At 34.5% G+C, this 21,592-nt stretch overlaps 3 protein-coding genes across 11 annotated transcripts; 1 reads left to right on the top strand and 2 right to left on the bottom strand.

Annotated features, from left to right (window-relative positions):
- Nucleotides 1-1,984: 1,984 nt before the first annotated feature.
- LOC104747493 (uncharacterized) lies at nt 1,985-7,744 on the bottom strand. Of its 3 annotated transcripts, none has more exons than XM_010469130.2 (14): nt 7,455-7,744; nt 6,431-6,542; nt 4,656-4,768; nt 4,438-4,560; nt 4,072-4,316; nt 3,880-3,955; nt 3,698-3,784; nt 3,522-3,602; nt 3,357-3,389; nt 3,125-3,178; nt 3,002-3,043; nt 2,506-2,584; nt 2,305-2,375; nt 1,985-2,218 (listed from the first exon to the last, which is right to left on the bottom strand). In XM_010469130.2, the coding sequence occupies exons 1-14, from the start codon at nt 7,701-7,703 to the stop codon at nt 2,132-2,134; spliced, it is 1,452 nt and encodes a 483-aa protein (XP_010467432.1). In that variant the 5' UTR covers nt 7,704-7,744; the 3' UTR covers nt 1,985-2,131. The 3 variants fall into 3 exon arrangements, with proteins under 3 accessions (XP_010467432.1, XP_010467434.1, XP_087345454.1); XM_010469132.3 differs by having other exon boundaries at nt 6,431-6,535; nt 7,455-7,712; XM_087489328.1 differs by lacking the exons at nt 1,985-2,218; nt 2,305-2,375; nt 2,506-2,584 and having other exon boundaries at nt 2,975-3,043.
- A 3,842-nt stretch (nt 7,745-11,586) lies between these two features.
- On the top strand, nt 11,587-12,572 carry LOC147927204 (uncharacterized). The gene is made up of 2 exons (XM_087487356.1): nt 11,587-12,157; nt 12,289-12,572. The coding sequence occupies exons 1-2, from the start codon at nt 11,587-11,589 to the stop codon at nt 12,570-12,572; spliced, it is 855 nt and encodes a 284-aa protein (XP_087343482.1).
- Nucleotides 12,573-14,091: 1,519 nt separating this feature from the next.
- On the bottom strand, nt 14,092-19,547 carry LOC104747494 (uncharacterized). Of its 7 annotated transcripts, none has more exons than XR_015581534.1 (14): nt 19,279-19,544; nt 19,023-19,134; nt 17,819-17,931; nt 17,601-17,723; nt 17,028-17,281; nt 16,850-16,925; nt 16,687-16,773; nt 16,513-16,593; nt 16,339-16,371; nt 15,998-16,079; nt 15,878-15,919; nt 14,698-14,776; nt 14,469-14,539; nt 14,092-14,366 (listed from the first exon to the last, which is right to left on the bottom strand). XR_015581534.1 is itself a non-coding variant. In XM_010469133.2 (14 exons), the coding sequence occupies exons 1-14, from the start codon at nt 19,450-19,452 to the stop codon at nt 14,244-14,246; spliced, it is 1,422 nt and encodes a 473-aa protein (XP_010467435.1). In that variant the 5' UTR covers nt 19,453-19,545; the 3' UTR covers nt 14,092-14,243. The 7 variants fall into 7 exon arrangements, 4 of the variants coding, with proteins under 4 accessions (XP_010467435.1, XP_087343030.1, XP_087343032.1 ...); XR_761165.2 differs by having other exon boundaries at nt 15,998-16,174; nt 19,279-19,542; XM_010469133.2 differs by having other exon boundaries at nt 15,998-16,051; nt 19,279-19,545.
- Nucleotides 19,548-21,592: the final 2,045 nt, after the last annotated feature.

The following is a 21,592-nucleotide window of genomic DNA, read 5'->3' as shown; positions in this document are numbered from 1 at the left end:
CAAGGCTCCTGCGAAGAAGACGGTGCCTGAGGCTGTGCAAACTGCGTCTAAGGCTGACTCCAGTGCTGATCGAAGAGCAATGCGCCTCGCAATTAAGATTCTGCAGGATGCACTCGCGGCAGGTAAGTGTTCTGTCTGACTTAACCATTTGCTTTCTATCTCAATTGGGTGTTTTTGACTCATGTTTGTAAAAAAAGCAGGGGGAGATGTGGACTCAGATTCAAGTGAATGACGGTGTTAGTTTTGTGGGGGAGTTTGTTTTTGGTTTTGAGGGGGAGTTTGCTGAATTTGTGGGGGAGCAAACTCTGTTTTCTTTTTTATTGATCTTTGAACTTGAACAATATTTGGTTTTATTTGGTCTGTAATAAGCTTTTGAACCTGGCCGTGGTATTTTATGGTGAATTATCTCGTATTAAATTTTGCTTTTTATCCTGTGGTTTTGTGTGGCTCTTGATCATGTAAGGTTTTGGAGGATCGAGTGCTTGTTTATCAAACATTGATAAAAAGGGGGAGATTGAATATGCAGTTATCACAACGGGCTGTTGTGTAACAAGGAGCTGCGAGGACACAAGACTCTGCATCAAAGGACAGACGAGTGAAGAAAGACAAAGAAGCACAGCTGACGTGTCAAGTCCGGTGTGTGCCTGATATGAGGATAAACCAGAATCAGAAGAGAATATATTTGGAGAATATACTTCTCGAGGATTAAGGAAGGCGTGACCTTGGCGAACAATAAATTGCCATAAATGAAGATTTTAAGATCTTTTAGTTAGGGTTGTGTAAGGTCTGATATAAGAGACCGAGAGAGTTGAGTTGTAGGTTTTTTCTTAACACTTTGAGAAACCTTTTGTGAGAGATTGTAATTTCAAGGCTGAACAGAGAAAGCTAAGAAGGTGAGTGTTGGGATATTCTCTTAGATTTATACTGGTGAGAGTTAGATAGAAAAGAGAAGAGTGCTTAGCTTTATTCTTGTAATCATTTACGTGTTTGATAAAATTACATAGAAAAGCGTTTGCTTGGCGTTTTCCAAGCAGAAGATTGTGGTGTTAACCCTCTATACCTTTTCACCCACCGCTATGGCTAAAGCGTCGTCTATCTCCACCCCTCCTCTCCCTCTGTCTCTATCTATTCCCAGACCCTAAACCCATCTCACCCAAACCCAAACCTATATGTTACATCCCGATACCCTAATGTTGGAGTAGAATCCTCTGATTGAACCCATCTCCCCACCCGCCAGCGTTCTAATGGTGACGAGAGAGCAAGATGATGGTCGGTCTTTTACTACTCAACAGATCTGTAAGTCGAATTTGCTTTTGAAATTTGTTGTTGTTCTTTACTTTTGTAATCGAGACTAAGATTTTTGGTTTTGAATATGTTTCACTAGTAGGTATGGAGAGAATCATGGTTTCTGAAGAACGCCGACACAGCCGAAGGACAAGCTCAGAACATAGGTCTTAAAACTAAGGAAAAAGACGAGAAGGAACTCTTCATCCAAAAGAAGAACCAGAGCACGCAAGCCATTCCTCCGAAGGTCAAAATGACCAACAACTAAACCACTCTAGAGGACTAGGAACAACCAACAATGAGAGAAGAGAGCATTGCATTACCAACTTTATTCTGCGAATGGATAAAGATAACGCCTAAAATCGCCTTAAGTTCAGATGTATCAAAGTTAAATTTTAATCTGGCTTAACTCTAGCTCCACCTCCTGTCCAACGGTAAATGATCCCTAGGTCATTATTTCTTAGACCCTATCATCAAGCTACGTTTTGGTGTATATGAATGAGAAACCTAGTGAAACATTTCCTCTGTTTTCATAGAGAATAGCAGCAAGCATGATCAAACAGGTATGGAGCCTCAGTTTTGTTACTCCTAGTACTAGCCGCATGCAAGTGCAAACTAGTTCCGTTGCCCACATTTGCATTGACAAAACTGAACCGCTCTAACTATCGACATCGATCAAACGTTGATTGCTTGAATCTAGTGAGTTTTGAACCGCCAGTTTAAGAAAACTAAGTGGTTTTTAACAACGTCTAGCTCTGAGTTCGTTACAAATGAACATTTGGAGTAAATTTGTTCAAGATTCAAGTTGCATTTGCATCTTGAGGTATCTCTTGTGAATCTTTCCGTTTTAATCTGTTGCTACCTTGCTGATTGCTTTATTCACTAATGAAGAAGGAAGATCTTTTAACAGAAGACTCTGAAAGAATCCAATCATCTGTGGAAGTAAAGCAATGTTAATCATTATAACAATCAACATAGTTGTTAAAATATGTTATAGTCGCACATATAAACAATTAATACCAAGGAGAAGGCGATACATAGAAGGCTGAATCCAGGGAAATAGAACGGTGCATTTTCGGAGAGAAACAATGCTACATACAAACCAAAATTATTTTCCTGTTAAAAGCTATAGAACCTTTTTCAATCTCGATAATAATTAACGTTATAAAAGATAGTAATGAATGAAGTTCAAAGTTCATTTTAATTTGCTCATGCACGTACCTGTTAATGGACTAAATACACATGGAGCTAAAACTCCAGCCAGGGACTTTACCCCGGCTATGCATCCTTGGACCTTCCCCTGCATTGAGAATTTGAGATGGAAGCCAGATATCAAAACACTATCATCCCTCTTTAATTAAAAATTTGATTGGTACGTACTAAATAAAAAAGATGTTAGATAGAGTAATTAATCTTGTGTGTATATTGAGTATGTTAATCGTTAAAAAAACAGGTACATATATATGAGATTTCTAACATTCCTTCAAGTAATAATTGTTTATTCTCACAGTTTATCTCGCAAAAATCTCGTTATAGACCTCATATGGGATTTGATTGGCCACACTATAGTTCTGGGTCGGGTTAACCATACTAATTTGGGGTTGGATTAATTTCAGTTCACTTTGTGTTAGGATTAACCATACATGAACTCATACTCTAAGCCCTCATTTATTATCTAACACTTCTTTGAAAACGTTTCACAGTTTTATAGTTTTACCTGTTCACCGGATCCAACTTGTCTTGAGGCAATACCACAAACCTATCAGCAAATTCAAAATATGTACTTTAAGCAATACTAAGTAAAAAAGCTCCAAAAGACCATGACACGATAAAGTCTTACCGATGGCATCACGAACATGGCTCCGGGTACAAGCAGGGTCGTGGCATAAGGAATCTATATCGTTCGAATAAAAAAACAATCTTATTAATTAAATTTGTAGTCCTTTACTGGTTTAATCATCTAAAACTCTCTTCGACCAAAAATCGCCATATAAGGGCTATACTTAATATATTTTAATTATAGAGGGTTTCAAAATATAGATTTCTTTGTTAAGAATTCTCAGCGAACTCACCCATGCTGACCACGCAACACTGAGAATAGCTGCCTGCATGACAAGCACATAACCAAATTTCTTAGTTGTTTATTCATATATCATGAGGATGAGGACATCAATTTATTTTGAATGTCATAGATTAAATGGAGTGAAATGAAGAAATTAGTTTTCTTAAGTGTTTACGTTTAAAAAATCCATAAGAAGCCCTGTTGATAACACCCAACGTTCTCCAATGGCAGAAACCAATATTGGCAATAAAAACAGCTGAGAAAGTAAAGTTAGCAGCATTATATATATCAAACAATATATAGTTAACTAATAACTACAAAAAGTAACTACACATCTTTTACAAAATATACCTGGGAGGTGGAGCCAATGATGTTATCCAGTAGAAAGAGCTCAGCAAAGTCATTTTTGTTGAACCCAAAACGAGCTTTCATAAAATACTGTTATTTAAGATCAGTCAATACATTTTTGTGTTAATCAATAGCTTTCTTCAGAAACAAATATACGAATGTAAAAGTGTGGAGATGAGAGAAACCATGAAAGCAGACTGCATTCCACTTTGTGATAAGGTAGCAAAGAATGTAACAACCAATGTTTGGACGAGTATGGGGCTGTTTTGTAAAAACCCATATCAACCATTTAGGGTTAACCATATATAAGTTACATATATATACGTAGATTAAATTATATATGGATATTTTGTAAATTGTGTATATATGGAACATACCGTTTTTTTATAAAGCTGGCCATATCTTTCAAAGAAGAATACTTAGTGTTGAAGAGATGTGTTTTAGTTGGTGCGTCTTTTAGAATCGGCTCTGCTAACATCCTTAGATCACCATCATCATGAACTTTTTGTTGATCATTACTACCACCACCATCATCAGAATTGTCGTTATCTTCGTCGTGTAACCTCTCTTTGAGGAAAACTCTCATGTACACCAAACCAACGAATAATGATATAGCTGAAACCTAATTTATTAAATATGTTTTGATCATCGTTTGAGGTTTTTTTTTATATGCACATCTTTGAGTTCGTCTCGCAATTTCATCATATTGTATGTATAATGATTCATGTATGATGATACGATACCTGAAAAGTCGAAGATATAGGTAAAAAACGAGCTGAGAATGTTGCGAAAACCCCGGATATTGTTTTGACACCAGCAAAAACTCCAAACATTGATATTCTCTTTTTTCCATGAACATTTTTGGCCTGAAAAAATAAACAAAATGACCTCGTAGAATGTTGTAAATTTAGTATTATAAGACCAAAATATCATATAACTAGATCATGATGAGAAAGAGTACCACATAGGCTTGAGCGAGACAGTCAACAGTGCCTCGGCAGACCATATCAAATAGAGTCTTGGTAATATAAAATGCGAAGAAAAAGTTTCTATCCCTTCTATACCCTAATATCGCTGCAAAAGGTTACTACGTACATTCAGTAGCTAATAAATTAATAATAGAGACAAATTGCCACTAGTTTTGTTTCGCTCATTGTGTGCAATAACTTTAACTTAAATAATAACGATAAGAACAATCCAAAAAAAAAAAAAAAAAAAAAATCAATAATAATAAGGATTGTGGCTTAGTAGTAGACTGGTAGTATAACATGATGGTGCAGGTGCTTTTGTGTTCCGGATTCAATCTTTTTAGAAATAAGATAGAAGTATCTAAATAATTTCGGATACTGAAAGATATTATAGATAAAAGATCCGGAATTTTCAAGATTAATTTCAGAAAAAGAAACAAATAAAACGAGATATCCGTGGGAAGCGACTAATCATTTTTTACGTTGGCACTATTCTTTGTGGACTTTGTGTTTGTGAGGTATCGCGATCAAATAAACAAATAAATAATTTTAGGCACCTTTATTTATTTTATTCTTTATCATTGGTCTAAGAGACAAAGACATAGGCATGGGACATTCGAATTACTGACTGGATTTGGATAATTTGTGTAGAAATTTTTTTATTCATTCGGATTCGAATAGGTTTTGTTTGGGTTTACTGTTTAGATCAGTTTCGGATCTATTTTGTTCAGTTTTAGTAAAGTTTTGATATATTGAGCAGATATAAGTAATTAAATAAATTTCTGATATTTAGGTTATTTCAGTTTTTTTCTGGTATTTGGTATTTTTGGGTATAAAACTAATTAAATATAAATAATATTTTCTGATATATAATTTTATTTCGGGTTTCGGATATGTTGTTTGATTTTCGATTAGATTGGAATTTAGTTTAAGTAATTCGGGTATGAAAATATATTATTTGTTCGGGTTTTATAACTATTCCATTCGGTTTTAGAACCTAATTATTCAGGTTTTGTGTTTTATCCCCAGGCCTAACAAGTGGTTTTGCATGACTAGTTTTGGAAACTTTAACTCTATCTATATATATATATAGAACTTATGTTTGGCTTCACACGAAATATTTTATTTTTGGTTTTTAGAATCCGAGAAAAACAATATATAGAATAATACAACTTAGAAATTTTAAAAATAAAATTGTCAAAGAAAAAATTAACAATGGGCAGTTAGATTTGGGATCAAATTCAGTTTAGATATTTTCAAATTCAAATAAGTTGGTGGAAATTTTATTATCCGTTTGGATTTTATGATTATTCGGTTTGAGTAGGTGTCCAGTTCGGATCGTTTATCAGAAAGAAAAAGAAACTCAAAGATTGTTCAATTTTAATAAAATTTGCTTAAAATTTGCAAAAAATGTATAATATTGACATATATAACTAGTGGTTTTTGGTTATTTTGATATTTTAACAGTTTTGGTATTTTTTGTTAGATAAGTGTAATTAAATATAACTATTATTTTTGGATATATAGTATTTTTGGATATATAGTTTTATTTCGGATTTTTGGGTATGGTTTTTGGTTCGATCGTATAATTTAATAATTTGGATACAAATATTTAGAATCTGTTATGATTTTGTGACTATTCGGATTCTGGTTTTGGAACCAGATTTTTCAAATCGGTTTTCGGGATTTGATTTTTATGTCATGCACAAAAAAAAAATAGTAAAAACATTGGCACATCGGAAGAGAAAAGAACGAAAAAGAGAGGAACCTGGAGGAAGAATAGAGAGGCACATGGGAAGAGTGAGCAATGCTTTGATTCCATATCTGTCGGATAGATTTCCGATCACTGGCATCATGACCATTGTCCCTATTCCTACAGACTTTTTTTTTGGTTACCATAATCATCGACAGGAAAAAAGAGTTTACATAATTAGTTTAATTAATTTAAGATTCTCACAATTAAGAAGCAAAAACAACTTCAGAATATATTTGAGAAAAAAGTTAAATAAATTCACAAATATTTAGGGGGTGTATTGAAACCATGATTTTAGAAAGTTTGATGGGATTTAGAAAATTTGGAATTTTGAATGATTTTAGGGAAGTTCATATGATTTATTATAAAATTCTTTCAAATCCCACATAAAACCATGAGATTTGGATTTCTCTATTTTTAACTAAACAAATCCCACCTAAATCCTCCAGAATCTCAAAAATCATTAAAATCCAAATCCACAAACTATTTTAAATAACAGTGGATTTTAAAGTAGATTTTCAAATCATCAGTTCAATAACATTGGATTTTAATAGACTTTTTAAAATACATAATTGAATAACATAGTATTTGTAAGTTTCACACAAATCACTTAAAATGTCAAGTTGAATACGTATTTTATTGGAAAATTCAGTGAGTTTATCAGTTTATATTAAAATGAGAAAAAAACTACTTGAAATTATATGGATTACTACAAATTATGAAAATATTTATCATATTTCATCGCAAGAACCTTTCTAAGCTTTAGTTTGGTTTTTTTTTGGGTACAATATATATCATGTCCCAAAAATAATCAATTGCCATCATATATGACAACCTCAAATTACAACTAATTATTGTAGTAAAATCTCAAATTAACTTCAGTTTAATAGACAGCAAATGCGATTTCATGCCCCTTCTTGAATTTTGAAGGCTAAACTATAAATTTTGAAGACACAGAAAATATCTGTAAGCATTTGTACTTACCAAAAGACTAAACAGTCATTAACCAAACCAAAAAAACAGCAATTGAGTTTATTACCACTTGTTGTACTCCGGTGAGGTAAACGGCGAGAGAACATGAATCATTTATGCCGGAGCAAACGGCGGCAACAGTGACGTCAGTCATCACCGGCCTCACCAAGTAACCAGCGAATCCCGACAGGAACACCGTCATCAGCATGTGTCGAAGCTCTCCAAGTCTATATTCCGCCATCTCTCCGCCCCTTCCTCCTCTCTCTTCTCCCAAGATCACTTTTAATTCTCTTGCAGCAATAATGCAATAATGCATATGTTATGTAAATATCTGTACACGCGACAAAATACATATATAATATTAACTTTTTTTAAATCATATTATAATACTTCATAGTGGGATGCCTGTCACCTTCGGGCCATGCTTTAAAAATTGCTAGGTGTTAGTCGAACGGTCGGGATGAATCTACCGTCTAACAAAAATATCAGAAATGAAATGAGGATTAACCAAAAACTAGTTTTAGGATTATTTTATTAAATTAATAATAATAGAAAATATAATATTAAATATATGTATAATTATATTTATGTTAAAAGAAAACATCAAATAAAATATAAAAAAATAGTATTGTCTTTAAAATTACGGTAAATACATAAAAACATAATTTTAAAATAATTTTTTTATGATTTTCAATATAACTTTGTACATTAGTTATTGTAAAACATCACAAACTCTTAATTTAAATGTCTAAATAACAAAAATAATAATTTCATTGGTTAAAAAAAGAACCTGTATACAAAAAAATAAGTGAAAAGTAATTAGATTAGATGAGTTATAATTAAATTAGACAGACATAATTAGATAATTGATGCTAGACAGAGATTAGTCATTAATCATGCGGAAAGGGTGGAGCTAGTGATTTTACGAGATGTAATCAGTGATAGGAAGGGATTTTTAAAACAGGGCTTATAGGCATTGTCTCTGAAAAAAAAAAAAACTTTAATAAATAAAATAGGGTAACTGATGCTTTTATCTTTTATCACTATTATTGTTTCAAGGTATTTTCATCGTACAGTTCGCAATTGAGAGATGGTCCGAAAATTGATGGTCCAAAATGTGTGTTAGTTTAACTAGACAAAATATGTGTGATGGTTCAACATTGATGGTCCAAAATGTGTGTGATAGGTGAAAAAAGCAAAAAAAATAAGAAATACACATAAACTTCAATTTTTTCTTTTATCTCTTTCTCCGAAAACAAAAAAAAGGTTAATTAAACACTAAGGCCATCCTTAATAGGGCAACATTTCATGTGTTCTAAGCCTGTTTAAAATATAAAAAAATGGAATAGTGGATTAAGAGCAATATTTTGGGTCTTAAACTAGAACAGTTTTAAGCCCAGTTCTGGCTTACGTGTCATCACGTGAGTTATCGTGTTTTTTGGGTGTTGAGACAATTTTTTCATTTCCCTTCTTCTTCGATATCGCGGTTAGGGTTTGCGAAAGAAAAAGAGAAAACGGCGAGAGCTTCGTTTCCTTCATCCTTGCCGTATAAACACGAAAATCTTCCGATTAAAACACCCAAATCGAGAGCTCTAGTCAGTTGAAATCGATCTTTGCAAAGGTTTCCCGACAAATCCGTTTAACTTCCGGCGAATCGATCTTTGACATGTCCGGCGAATCGAAATCTTCTTCGTGATCCGTTGTGTCGTCGTCTCCTTTCTCTGGCATAGATCATCTCCGGCGATATAGAGGTAGTCCCATCGTTTACTCTTTTAGTCATTGTTTGTGGGATGTTTCATCGATTTAGGGCAAAATTGAAATCTGTGAATTAGGTTTTGGTTAAGTAAGATGGTATAGGGTTTGTCTCATCTGTCAATTAACGGTTTTGATTAATCAATCATGGATTTTAGTGAGCTTTTTCTTATGACTGAATTCCGAGTTTTCTTATAACGGTTTTGAAATCGACACTGATTAAGTTTATTTGTTTTTGCTTTGTTTTGGAGGCTTTTAGGTGAGGCTATCCAGGGCAAATTAAATCAAGGACCATCAACAAACCTGCAATTGCTCGAAACTAAAAGGTAAGTCACATTGTTAAGTGATTTGGTATGAGTTTTTTTGGATGGTCTCGGATGTTTGTGTGGTAAGTGTTGTGGTTTGTTAATTGTTGTTGTCATTAGACTGTAGTGTTGTGGTTTGTTTGATGGTCTTGTTCGCATATGGTCATGTTCTAGTATTAATTGTTGTGATTGTAGTTTAGTTGTTTTAGGTGTGAGTTGTCTCAAAACTTTAAAAACTTATTTAAAACTCGAAAATTTTAATACCTTTGAAACTCTTGAAACTTTTAGTTAAATAAAACTCAATGACCCTTAGTTACTTCTGATTTGACTGAAGTAGGTGATGGTTATTGAGAATTAAAAGTCTCTAACAACACCAAAATTTTGATTTAATGATCTCCTAACTTCTCTTTATTACATCTGAGTATGCTATCAATCTCTCACACTCTCTCATTACTTCTCTTCTGTTACTTCTATCATCCTTGTTTGCATATGGTCTTGCAATCTCTTACTTCTCTTCTATCAGCCTTGTTAGCTTCATCTTTCTCGAATTCTGATTGCTATAGAATCAAACAAAACCCCTAACAGTCAGTCTCAACCCTACTTTAGCCTTCTTAACTTCCCATATGACAGCTTTTCTCCCAAATCCCTCCTTTTAGTTCACAACCCTCTTCACAGCCGAGTCAACCTCCTAGTCAATCAGAAGAGACAACAGAGCAGCGTAGGGAGAGACGGTTATGGTCGACACAAGATGACTTAGTCTTAATAAGCGGGTGGTTAAACACTTCGAATGATGCAATAGTTGGGAATGGGCAAAAGGCAGGGTCCTTTGGATTCATGTAGGAGACTACTATGAAACAAGTAGTCATGTCCGTGGTGGTGCTGAGCCTAGGCGTCCTGACCATTGTAGACAAAGATGGCAAAAAATTAGTAAGGAAGTGAGCAGGTTCTGTGGAGCTTTTGCAGAGGCAGAGAGTGAGAGAGCTAGTGGGATGAACGATCTTGTTTGTTGTCTATGCGAATCTCGGATGTTTGAATCCATGTTTCACTATGTATGGTCTCTATGTTTTTAATGAATCTCATTTTGTTTGTTGTTCAATGTTTAGAATGAATCTATGCTATATGTTTTTCATGAATGTGGATGTTTTATATTTGATTCAATGTTTAGAATGAATCAATGTTTATGTTTGTTGTTCAATGTTTTAATATGCTATATGTGAACCCGTGAATCCATGTTAATATGCTATATGCTATATGCTATATGAACCTGTGAATCCATATCAATGTTAATATGCTATATGTGAATCCATGTTTTATATATGTTTTTCATGAACTTATATATGTGTTTCGGTTTCAGGTTGAAGAAGTCATGGACCGTGAATATGACTATGGTATAAACAGTCCATTGGACTATAGTACTGAGTCAAAAGAGGAGGCTGAGACCTATTACTATCCTCCGGAACCAGCTCCTGCGATTGGATTCACAAGCCTCCGGAACCAGGTCCGTGAAGCTCAACGACCAAATGATCCAGCTCAACTGAACCAGCTCAACGAACAAGTGATCCAGCTCAACGACCAAATGATCCAGCTCAAGGTACTTGTGATCCAGCTCAAGGATCAAGTGATCCAGCTCAAGGACCGAGTGACCCAGCTGACTGACCAAGTGAACCAGCTCAAGTAATGATCACCCGTGATGTGTGGATGTTGTTTGCTTTCGGATGTTGATGTTTGCTTTAGTATTACCAAACACGTGATGTGTGGTGGTTGTTATTTGTTTGGATTTTGTTTGGATTTTTGTTTAGGCTAGTTTGATAGCTATGTGAACCCGTGATGTTGCTATGTACTCGTGAATGAACCCGTGATGTTTGCTATGTCTTTGCCTTCTTTGGATTTTAGTTTGATCACTTGTATACATGAGATGAGAAGAGCACAAGGTTTTTCATCAAAAACAAACATTTGCTCCTTGCAGCAAAACAAACATTTGCTTCTATCTACAACAACAAATATTTCCTTCTCTAACCAAAATAAAATATTTCATTCCTTCTCACCCAAAACAAATATTTCTTTCTCTTCTTCATTTCTATGACATCTTCTTCCAACAATTTTAACAATTTTCACTATCATTATGATCCAAATAATAATAGTATGAACCAATTTTTTCAAGAGAAATTTAATAATCAATTTGAAGCTACTGAAGAGGAAATTCCGGAGGAAAAGAATACACATATTTATATCGATAGACAACGGGAAAAAGGCCACGAACGTTTGTGGAACGATTATTTTAGTGATAATCCAACTTACACGACGAGGCAATTTCACCGACGGTTTCGCATGAACAAGTCATTGTTCTTGCGTATTGTGAATCGTCTCAGTGAAGAAGTTCCATATTTTAAACCAAAAAAGGATGCAACCTTCCGGAATGGTTTCTCACCGCTACAACAATGTACTGCAGCAATTCGACTACTAGCATATGGGATTGGGGCGGACTCGGTTGACGAATATTTACGTATCTCTGAATCGACTTCTCGTAAATGTTTGGAACATTTCGTCGTCAGAATAGTTGACTTGTTTGGCACTGAATACCTACGCCGACCCACACAAGCGGATCTTCAAAGGCTACTCTTTTACGGAGAACTGCGGGTGTTCCCGGGATGGTTGGAAGCATCGACTGTATGCATTGGAAGTGGAAAAATTGCCCAACAGCCTGGAAAGGAATGTATTCACGAGGCACCGGTAAACCAACAATTGTTTTGGAGGCGGTAGCTTCACAAGATCTCTGGATATGGCACGCATTTTTTGGAGCTCCAGGTACTTGTAACGATTTAAATGTTCTTGATCAATCACCAGTATTTAATGACATTATTTACGGTCGAGCTCCCGAAGTTACATACTATGTCAACGGAAATGAGTATAATTTGGCTTACTATCTGACGGATGGTATTTACCCGGAATGGGCGACATTTGTTAAATCCATCCCACAACCACAACATCCGAAACATCGTTTGTTTGCAGAAAAACAAGAAGGTGCACGAAAAGATGTTGAGCGTGCATTTGGAGTCCTGCAATCTAGATTCGCCATGATTAAAATCCATCTCTTTTATGGTCAAAGAGTAAGATTGCATATATTATGAGAGCATGTCTCATACTGCATAATATGATCGTCGAGGATGAACGAGATTCATACACACTCTATGACGAACAAGAATTCCAACAAGAAGATGGAACCGGAATTTATCCTCAAGATTTGTAGACATATTTACTGAAAACGAAAGATCCGGATAAATTTCGGTTCCATCTTCTTGTTGGAATTCTTGTTCGTCATAGAGTGTGTATGAATCTCGTTCATCCTCGACGATCATATTATGGAGTATGAGACATGCTCTCGTCCATAGACGTTATAGTTGTTCTTGCAATAAAAGAAATCTGCTTTTTTATTCTCTCGTCCATCCTATCTTTCCTGTTTAACTTAGAGGTGTGAGTTTTTCTCCCACATAACACAACACATGACTTTTTATGTAGTTTTGGACATGGCTCGAGACTTATATATATATATATATATATATATATATATATATATATATTACATACCCATGTTAGCTTAGACATGCCTTAATTCTGGATTCTAGCACAACAATGTCCTTAATTGCTGCTACAATTAATCCCTTGGTGGACTAGAACAATCGTTAAAAAATTTCGTTTATTTGTCTCAAACTCCTACTATTTGTCGGCCGGGCAATGTTATTCCCCGAAAATCACCATACACTTATTTTTCACGGATACATAGTTAAAATTATCTAATTTACGCAGTAAATGAATACAAAAACAACCACAAAATCGATCAAGATATATATTAACCAACCCCCTTCGATATTTCCCATTCATCTTCATTTAGAAGCTCTACCTATCCACAAATATGTTGTTTTACAACTTCTAACCTATTGTTTCACCCCTTTACTACACAAAACCCTATTTATAAGTAGAAACATATTCTCTCTATAATATCCGCGTCCCATCACAGCAACACGACACCTTTCTAATCTTCCCAATCCAGCAGTCACTTTTAACAGATCTGAACTTTTTATTTCCTACTATAACACTTGCAATCTAACACCAGATATATGTCCATCTATAAGCGAAATTAAACAAACAACATGTCGCATTTAATTAACATCACTAAACTTTAGTTTTAGCTATTTATGGTACTATATATATGATAGTTTCATGGGGGAAATGTTGGGGGTGGATCCACACCCCAAACAAAAGGCCCAACCCAGGAAAAGCCCATAATAAACCTCCAAAGGAAGGGAGGGTATTATGGTCTTTTGCATAGACGAACCGACACGACTCCCTATAAATGCAAGCGTACGGCATGTGTAAAAGAGGGATCGGGAAAAAAGGCAAGGAAAGTAGTACAGCAATTACAAGAGTCCTAGCTCGTCCAAGCAGAAGTCAACGGTTTTAGAATCAATCACTCGGAGAATAGACGAGATAACAGCTCGTCTATTATCCTCTTCCACGTTTGTAGCTCGTTTACGTCGTGTTGTAACCCGTCTTTCGTGTCTCGGCACCAATATAATAAAAGAGAACTTCGACCCTCCTTTGACCGAACTAAACATACTAATTGTGACTGATCTTGACATCAACAGGAAATAAACCGTCCACCCGAAAATAAATGATTTTTAAGTCGTACCAAAGAAAAATAAACATCTGTCATAATGATTTTTGTAAGAAAACTAAGTTATTGTTAACAACTAGCTCTCTGTTTGTTGCAAATGAACTCTTGAAGCAAATTTGTACAACATTCAAGATACATATGCTTCATGATATATCTCTTGTTGTACTTCTGAAGGGTTGTTGATTGTTATGTTGGTTAACAGCAAAGGTGGATGCTCTTTTATCAGAAGACTCTGAAGGAATCCGATCATCTGTGCATGTGAAGCAATGTCATTATGTCAGTCAATATTAGAAATATATTTATAATTAATCAACATAGTTGTCATATGGTCGCATGTCGATGTAAAGAATACCAAAGAGAAGGCGACGCATAGAAGGCTGAATCCAGGAAAATAGAACGGTGCATTTTCGGAGAGAAACAACGCTATAATATCACACCAAATATAATTATTTGTTACACAATAGAAATTTTATTCTCGATGATGATTAATTAACTCTCTAAAGTGAGAAATGAATGGTGTGTTTTGGATAATGATTAATGAACTGTGTTCATTGTTCAATTTTATGTGTTTACATATGTACCTGTCAATGGACTAAATAAAAATGGAGCCACAACTCCAGCAAAAGCTTTTACTCCGGATATGCATCCTTGGACCTTGCCCTAGAACGAGATAGAAAAAACGAAAAGAAAGACATCATTATGTTGTTGAAACTATAACTGTGATGGGTACAAATTTAAAAATATAAATTATGGTAATTAATCTTGTTAGTCTTTGGTATGTTAATTATTAACCAAAATAGACTGTTGATTTGTGGATGATCGTTACATATCTTAAAAGCCGTACCATTTAATCGTTAAGCGTTGTAGAACTTGAAGCCAAGCCGAGAGTGGATTGGTCATATTCTTGTACTCTAGATCTCTTACTTCAAATGTGAGAATTCTAACGTTCTTCTAACTATATATCTTAACAAAACCTCATTATATGAAGGATTTAGGGTCTTATCAGCCAATCCAGTTCTGGGTTGCTCAAACCGTACTAGGGTAGGATCAAATTCGGTTCAGTTGTGTTAACGTGTGTTCAAACTCTAATACTTGTTAAGTATGGTAAGCCTTCAAATTAAACCCTTTTTTTTATATAAAAATAATAATAAGTTAAATGACTCCCTAGTCCCTATCAAATATCCCTTATATATTAATAGAGAAGCATTCTTGAAAAAATGTTATGTGTCGTTGCCAGAGAGCTCGAAGCACATTTTAGCAAATAATTCTCATTAATTATACTAATTACATTTATGCCACTATAGATTTAAATCAAAATTTATTACATAAAATAAAACTATTTGTAGCCATTTAATTTGAATATATATTACTATTCTTTAAAAAACAACAAATTATTATTTTTAAATTGATAATTATTCATATTTTATTAAAATAAAGTCCATACAAATTTCTCCACGTTAAATTTCTTTTCCAATTTCTTTTTCACATTCAAATATTTCACAGGTGAAATATATTTTTACACAAAATAGTCACAAATTTAAATAATAATAAAAAATTAGTTACAGATTTTCTTTTATACAAACGAATCTTAGATCTCAAATAATAATTTTACTCATAATAATTTTATTTGAATCGATTTATCCGCACTATGTACGGGTTGTTTACCTAGTCTATATATTACTTTACATACTTCTTATATCTTCTTTGAAAGACGTTAAAAAATTGAAAAGTTGGGAGAAGAAAATAAATTTACGGTTGTACCTGTTCACTGGATCCAACTTGTCTTGAGGCAATACCACAAACCTATAACCAAGATGTATTTAAGCAACACTAAGTAAAAATTTCAACTATTATATGGACCATGAAGCCATAAAATCTTACAGATGGCATCACGAACATGACTCCGGGTACAAGTAGGGTCGTCGCATAAGGAACCTAAATGCGATCCAGTAAACAAACAATCCTGTTTAATATGTAATATTTTGCTGGTTTAATCATCTTGAACTCTCTTGGACCAAAGATCTCGGTATATAGAAGGAACAACCATGGCAAGCTCAACTATACTTGAAAATATTATGGGTCATGTTTAACGTTCAAATTATGGATCTTAATTGTATAATAAAATAAAAATGGTGTTTAAAAATATATATATATATATATATATATGTATATATATATATATATATATATATTCTTTTGTTAAGAGTTATCAGTGAACTCACCCATGCTGACCACGCAACACTAAGACAAGCTGCCTGCATCACAAACACATAACCAAATTTAGTTGGTCTATATATATCATGATTAAGGACATCAATTTTAATACTAATTAGGATGTCACAGACTAGGTGGGAAAAAATGAAGAAAAAAAAAAAGAAATAGTTTCGAATGTTTACGTTTAAAAATTCCATAAGAAGCCCTGTTGATAACACCTTACGTTCCCCAATGGCAGAAACCAATATCGGCAATATAAACAGCTGAAAACAATAAATTTAGTAGCAGGTATAACTGAACAATATTTCTGTAATTGTAACCGATAACTACTATTACATGGATTTTACAATATTTACCTGGGAGATGGAGCCAATTATGTTAACCAACAGCAAGAGCTCAGCAAAGTCATTTTTGTTGAACCCAAAACGGGCTTTCAGAAAATACTGTGTTATTAAAAACATTCAATACATATTTGTTTTAATTAATAGATGCATATAAAAGTGTGGAGATGAGACAAACCATGAAAGCAGACCCCATTCCACTTTGCGAGAAGGTAGCAAAGAATGTAACAACCAATGCTTGAATGAGTATGGTGCTGTATTGTAAAGCCCATATCCATCATTTGGTTATATATAAGTCACATATATTTACTTAGAGGACACCATATATGCGTAGATTGTATATATGTGAAACGTACCTATTCTTTATCAAGCTGACCATATCTTTTAGAGAGGAATAATTAGTGTTGAAGACATGTGTCTTAATTGGTGCGTCTCTTAGAATCGGCTCCGCCAACATCTTTAGATTACCACCATCATGAACCTCTTGATCATTTCTACCACCACCATGACCAACCTCTTCTTCATAGTTATAATCATCATTATTGTGTAATCTCTCTTTTAGGAAAATTCTCATGTACACTAGGCCAACGAATAGTGACATAGCTGAAACCTAATATATTAAAAATTTTGTTATACTCTCTCATATAGACGAGATAAGGATATATGCAAAATAAAAATTTAATCTAAGTTAAGGAAAAAAGACGAATCTTCAGGGCATACCAATTTTTTCTCAACCTTTTGCAATTGAAATTCCTACTGTATATTTTATTAGATAACCAATATAAAAACTTGTAGAAACAAATCTTAAGAGTATTTTTAAAATTTTTGGTAAACTTATGAAACTGATTGTGTGATTGAATCTTCTTTTGAGATTATCTCTTAAACTCGTCATTTTTGGGAAGTGTGTACTATGTATGATCATCAGCTACCTGAAAAGTCGAAGCAATGGGTAGGAAACGAGCTGAGAATGTTGCACAAACTCCGGAAATCGATCTGACACCAGCTAAAACTCCAAACATTGATATTCTTTTTCTGCCATGAACATTTTTGGCCTAATATAATTGAAGAAGTGTAAACTATGAGTGTGTTTTAGAAGACCAAAACATCATATAATATGATCATATGGTAAAATGAGAACAAACTTTACCACATAAGCATAGGCGAGACAGTCAACGGTACCTTCGCAGACCATATCGAATAGACTCTTGATTATATAATATGCATAGAAAAAACTGGTATCCCTTCTATACCCTAATATCGCTGCGAGCATTTAGTACATTTTAGCATAATTGAACACACATATTAATTCTGGGAATACTATACTATAATTTATTGCTTTAAAAATTGTTATATTGATCATAATAAACTATATATAAACAAATAATCCTGGAAATACTACACTCTAAATATTTTTTACGGTAGCATATCTCAGTTTAACTCTTTATCTTTGTTTTTTAAACACTAAAATATACTTAAATAAATATATTGTTGCAACATTTCAATTGAACCATCACAACATTTGATTTTTGTGACGAATTATTGTAAAGCTCGTTACAACCTTGAGTTTATTTGATGAACAGTTTCAGGCTTTTGTATATTTGATGAATTATTACAACCTCTGCTATCTAGTAAAAAATTACGGGCACTAATGAAAGAAAAAGAACAAAGAAAAAAAAAAAGAACAATCGAGCAGCGGATCTGTTATCAAAAGCAAATATTCCTCAAAACAGTTGTTACCATGTCTATTCTCTCTCATGTTCTTATTTTGATATTGCAAGAACAAAGTTGTAAATTTGTAATAAGAGTATCATTGTCGATTATCCTTGTTAAGTGTTTCAAAGCTTTTTTTTAATATATATATATATATATGTATATTATTTTTATTATTTAATTAAGTTTATTGCCCACACTAATAAAATTAAAGAAGTCATTAAAAAGGAAAAAAAATAAAAGAGAACCCGTTAAAACATTAAAGGGAAACCAAATGCTGTCATCTTTTTTCCTGTGGCAAAACGTGATATACGTGGGGAAGGATCTCATATTATTTTACGCTGGCACTATACTCATGTAATGGAATCGTGAGGTGTCCACAATCAGATAAATTTTAAAAAAAAAAGTCAAAGTATCTTTTGTTATAGTAGTTTGGCTCACCTGATTAATTGGCTATTTTTTAAGACGTTAGCTTTTTTTTTGCCGGCTTAAGACGTTAGCTTTTTTAATTATTGGTATATACAACTAATGATTGGCTTTGCATGGAATTCTTTTATTTTATTAGAACTATACAACTTATAAATTCTATATTAAAATGTAAAAACTGAAAACAAAAATTGTTAAGAAAAAAAAAAAGGAACCTGGAGGAAGAATAGAAAGGCACATGGGAAGAGTGAGTAGTATTTTGATTCCATATCTGTCAGCAAAATTCCCAATCACTGGCATCATGAACATTGTCCCGAGTCCTACCGCCTTTTTCACCATTTTCACATGTCATTCTCGGATTGCAAATTTAAAAATATTGAATTGGTTTTGGAAGTGTTTGGTCATAAGACTCATAACAACAAAAAAACCAGAGATATGTATATATGTGTAGATATAAGTAGAGGTGGATACCACTTGTTGTACTCCGGTGAGGTAGACGGCGAGAGAACATGAATCCTTTTGGCCGGCGCAAACCGCGGCGACGGTAACGTCAGTTATCACAGGCCTTAGCAAGAAATCGGCGAATCCCGACAGGAAAACCGTCGTCAGGATGTGTCTCAGCTCTCCAAGTCTATATTCCTCCATATCTCTCTTCTATTAACCCTCACTTCAAATTCTTAACTATATAATGTATCGCAGACATGTATATCTTATGCAAATATCCTCGTGGAAATATCTCATATAATATTTTTTAACTAAAAAAGAAAGAAAAATTATAATAATCCTTGATATAATAAATTCTTAACTTGGTAGATGCATGGTCCTTTTCATGTTAAAAACGCAAATTTAAATTAATTAATCAACAGAAGACAGAGCTTTTAAGCAAAGAGAGAGAAATAAAGATTTGCCCCTTAGACCATCTCTATCGATGGTCTTTAGTTAGTTTCTTAGAGTTGCTTAATAAGAAATTTGATTAATTTTAATGAAAACAGCAAAATTTTCTTAAGGATCGATGCTAATATATAAAATCGTTAATAACCAGATGGGTGTTAATAGATTATTGGCTGGGAATAAAAAAACGTTTTTTTTTTCTATTGTCTCTTTGTATCTCTCTTTCTATTTCAAGATTGTTTTAATAGTGAAAAGTTCGGAGATGTTCCACCAAATTGAAAGGTGAAACAGTCAGAAATTCGTCTTTCATGATTCTCCGGTTGTCAAAATGTGAATTTGCGTAGAAGGAATCGACCGATTCAGCGGTTGCATGTGACGACGGCAGGTTTAATCACCAACGCTGACTCGTTTGAGGTAAGACGACTTAACGAAAGCTACAGATTTATGAATTGTAGAAACTAGGTTTCTACATTGAATTTGTTTGATGGGGGAAACAAATTCAAAGAAGTAATCTTTCAAGAAACTCGATCAAAGCTTGAAATCGGAAAGGGGGTTTAATCTCTTAGGGCTCAAGTTAGGCTTTTTGCAAGAACAAAGAGAAAATGAGTTTTTGTATTAATTGTTGGATGATTTACAATGGAAGGATCTCCCCTTATTTATACTCTTTACAAAATTACAGAATATATTAAATTTCCTTATAACTTTAACCAAGATTTGGAAAGTTACTTCTTTCTCGCCAGGTCAGTTAAAAGGCGAACTGGGAAGTCGGCTCTTCATCCTCGGGGCTGGGCCCTCCGATCTGACTGGCTTCAAGGCGTCCACTAAAATTAAGGTTAGATCGGATTCTCGGTTAAATGATTGATTTATCTTTCTGGTTTAAACCGGTATGACGGGGGTGCTAAATCCCGCACCAACAATTAGTCCCCCCTCAGTTTGGAATATTCGGAAGTAAATTCGAATATCAGAACTTTAGGAAAAAATTATCCTATCTAAACCAAAATTCAGATTAATTTTCCCGAATTTCCACCAATTGTTGTCGCAACACGTGTCACATACGTCGCATCAAGGTTGGAAGCTGAAAGGTCGCGTAGATTATGATAACTTTTGTAGGGTTGCCGCCCATCTGATTCTATAAATACGCAGCTCCCCTCTTCATTTCTTATTTTTCCCCAACAACACAAGGTATTCCACTCTATTCTCTTTCCTCTTTGCTTATTTATTTATTATTGCAATTTCCAGCTTTCCTCCGCACTCTCCGATCATCTGTCATGACGAGCACTTCGGATCCCATCTCCTTGCCTGAAATCGAAAGTGATCACCTATTTCAGCGCAATTCCAAACGTAAAGTGCCCAATCTAAAGCGTGTTGCGCAGGTCGGAAGCTCTCCCAGATCGGGCTCTGAAGCTCAACTTCCCCTTCCGTTGGGGCTTCTTCCTCACGAACTCAACCCACAGATCGCCACAAAGATGGGAATAATGAACCACCCCATGTCGATCTGCGCCTAGAAGAAGGTCGGTTCATCCCCCTGGGAATCTCGATCGATGACCATTCCGCCATTGTTGGACCATAAAGGAAAAATTGGAGGCGAAAGGACCCTGAGTAGCATCAGGTCAGTCAATGACATGCTGAACTCATTCGGCCTGGGGAACAGCGGTGTCACGATTCTAAACCCACGAGATGACCATCGTCCCTGAAATCCTCCGAAAGGATACATCTGCCTGTACGAGGATTACTTTACTGAATGCCGCCTTTGGTTTCCAATTCCAGCTTTATTGTCGAGATACGCCCAACGACGCAAGATGCCGATCTGCCAGCTCAAACCGGGCAGTATTTGTAATTTCACTGCCGCCGTCACTATAGCGTCTGAAGTAGGGGTTGAGATCGGAGTTCTATT

The sequence above is a fragment of the Camelina sativa genome, chromosome 15 (assembly GCF_030686135.1).
Source record: "Camelina sativa cultivar CO46 ecotype springtype chromosome 15, ASM3068613v1".
In the NCBI taxonomy this organism is placed as follows: domain Eukaryota; kingdom Viridiplantae; phylum Streptophyta; class Magnoliopsida; order Brassicales; family Brassicaceae; genus Camelina; species Camelina sativa.
The sequence above is the reverse complement of the archived record's forward strand: the minus strand, read 5'-3'. Positions and strand labels throughout refer to the sequence as shown.

Coding starts and splice junctions, on each gene's coding strand:
- LOC104747493 (XM_010469130.2), bottom strand. CDS start 7,703: ATGCATTATTGCATTATTGCTGCAAGAGAATTAAAAGTGATCTTGGGA. Junction 4,561..4,655: donor GTCTCGCTCAAGCCTATGTG/GTACTCTTTCTC, acceptor TTATTTTTTCAG/GCCAAAAATGTTCATGGAAA. Junction 3,044..3,124: donor CCATGTTCGTGATGCCATCG/GTAAGACTTTAT, acceptor ATTTGCTGATAG/GTTTGTGGTATTGCCTCAAG.
- LOC104747494 (XM_087486906.1), bottom strand. CDS start 19,452: ATGGAGGAATATAGACTTGGAGAGCTGAGACACATCCTGACGACGGTT. Junction 15,920..15,997: donor TCATGTTCGTGATGCCATCT/GTAAGATTTTAT, acceptor TCTTGGTTATAG/GTTTGTGGTATTGCCTCAAG. Junction 14,540..14,697: donor TTTATTTAGTCCATTGACAG/GTACATATGTAA, acceptor GTGATATTATAG/CGTTGTTTCTCTCCGAAAAT.
- LOC147927204 (XM_087487356.1), top strand. CDS start 11,587: ATGAACCAATTTTTTCAAGAGAAATTTAATAATCAATTTGAAGCTACT. Junction 12,158..12,288: donor CCAACAGCCTGGAAAGGAAT/GTATTCACGAGG, acceptor ATCAATCACCAG/TATTTAATGACATTATTTAC.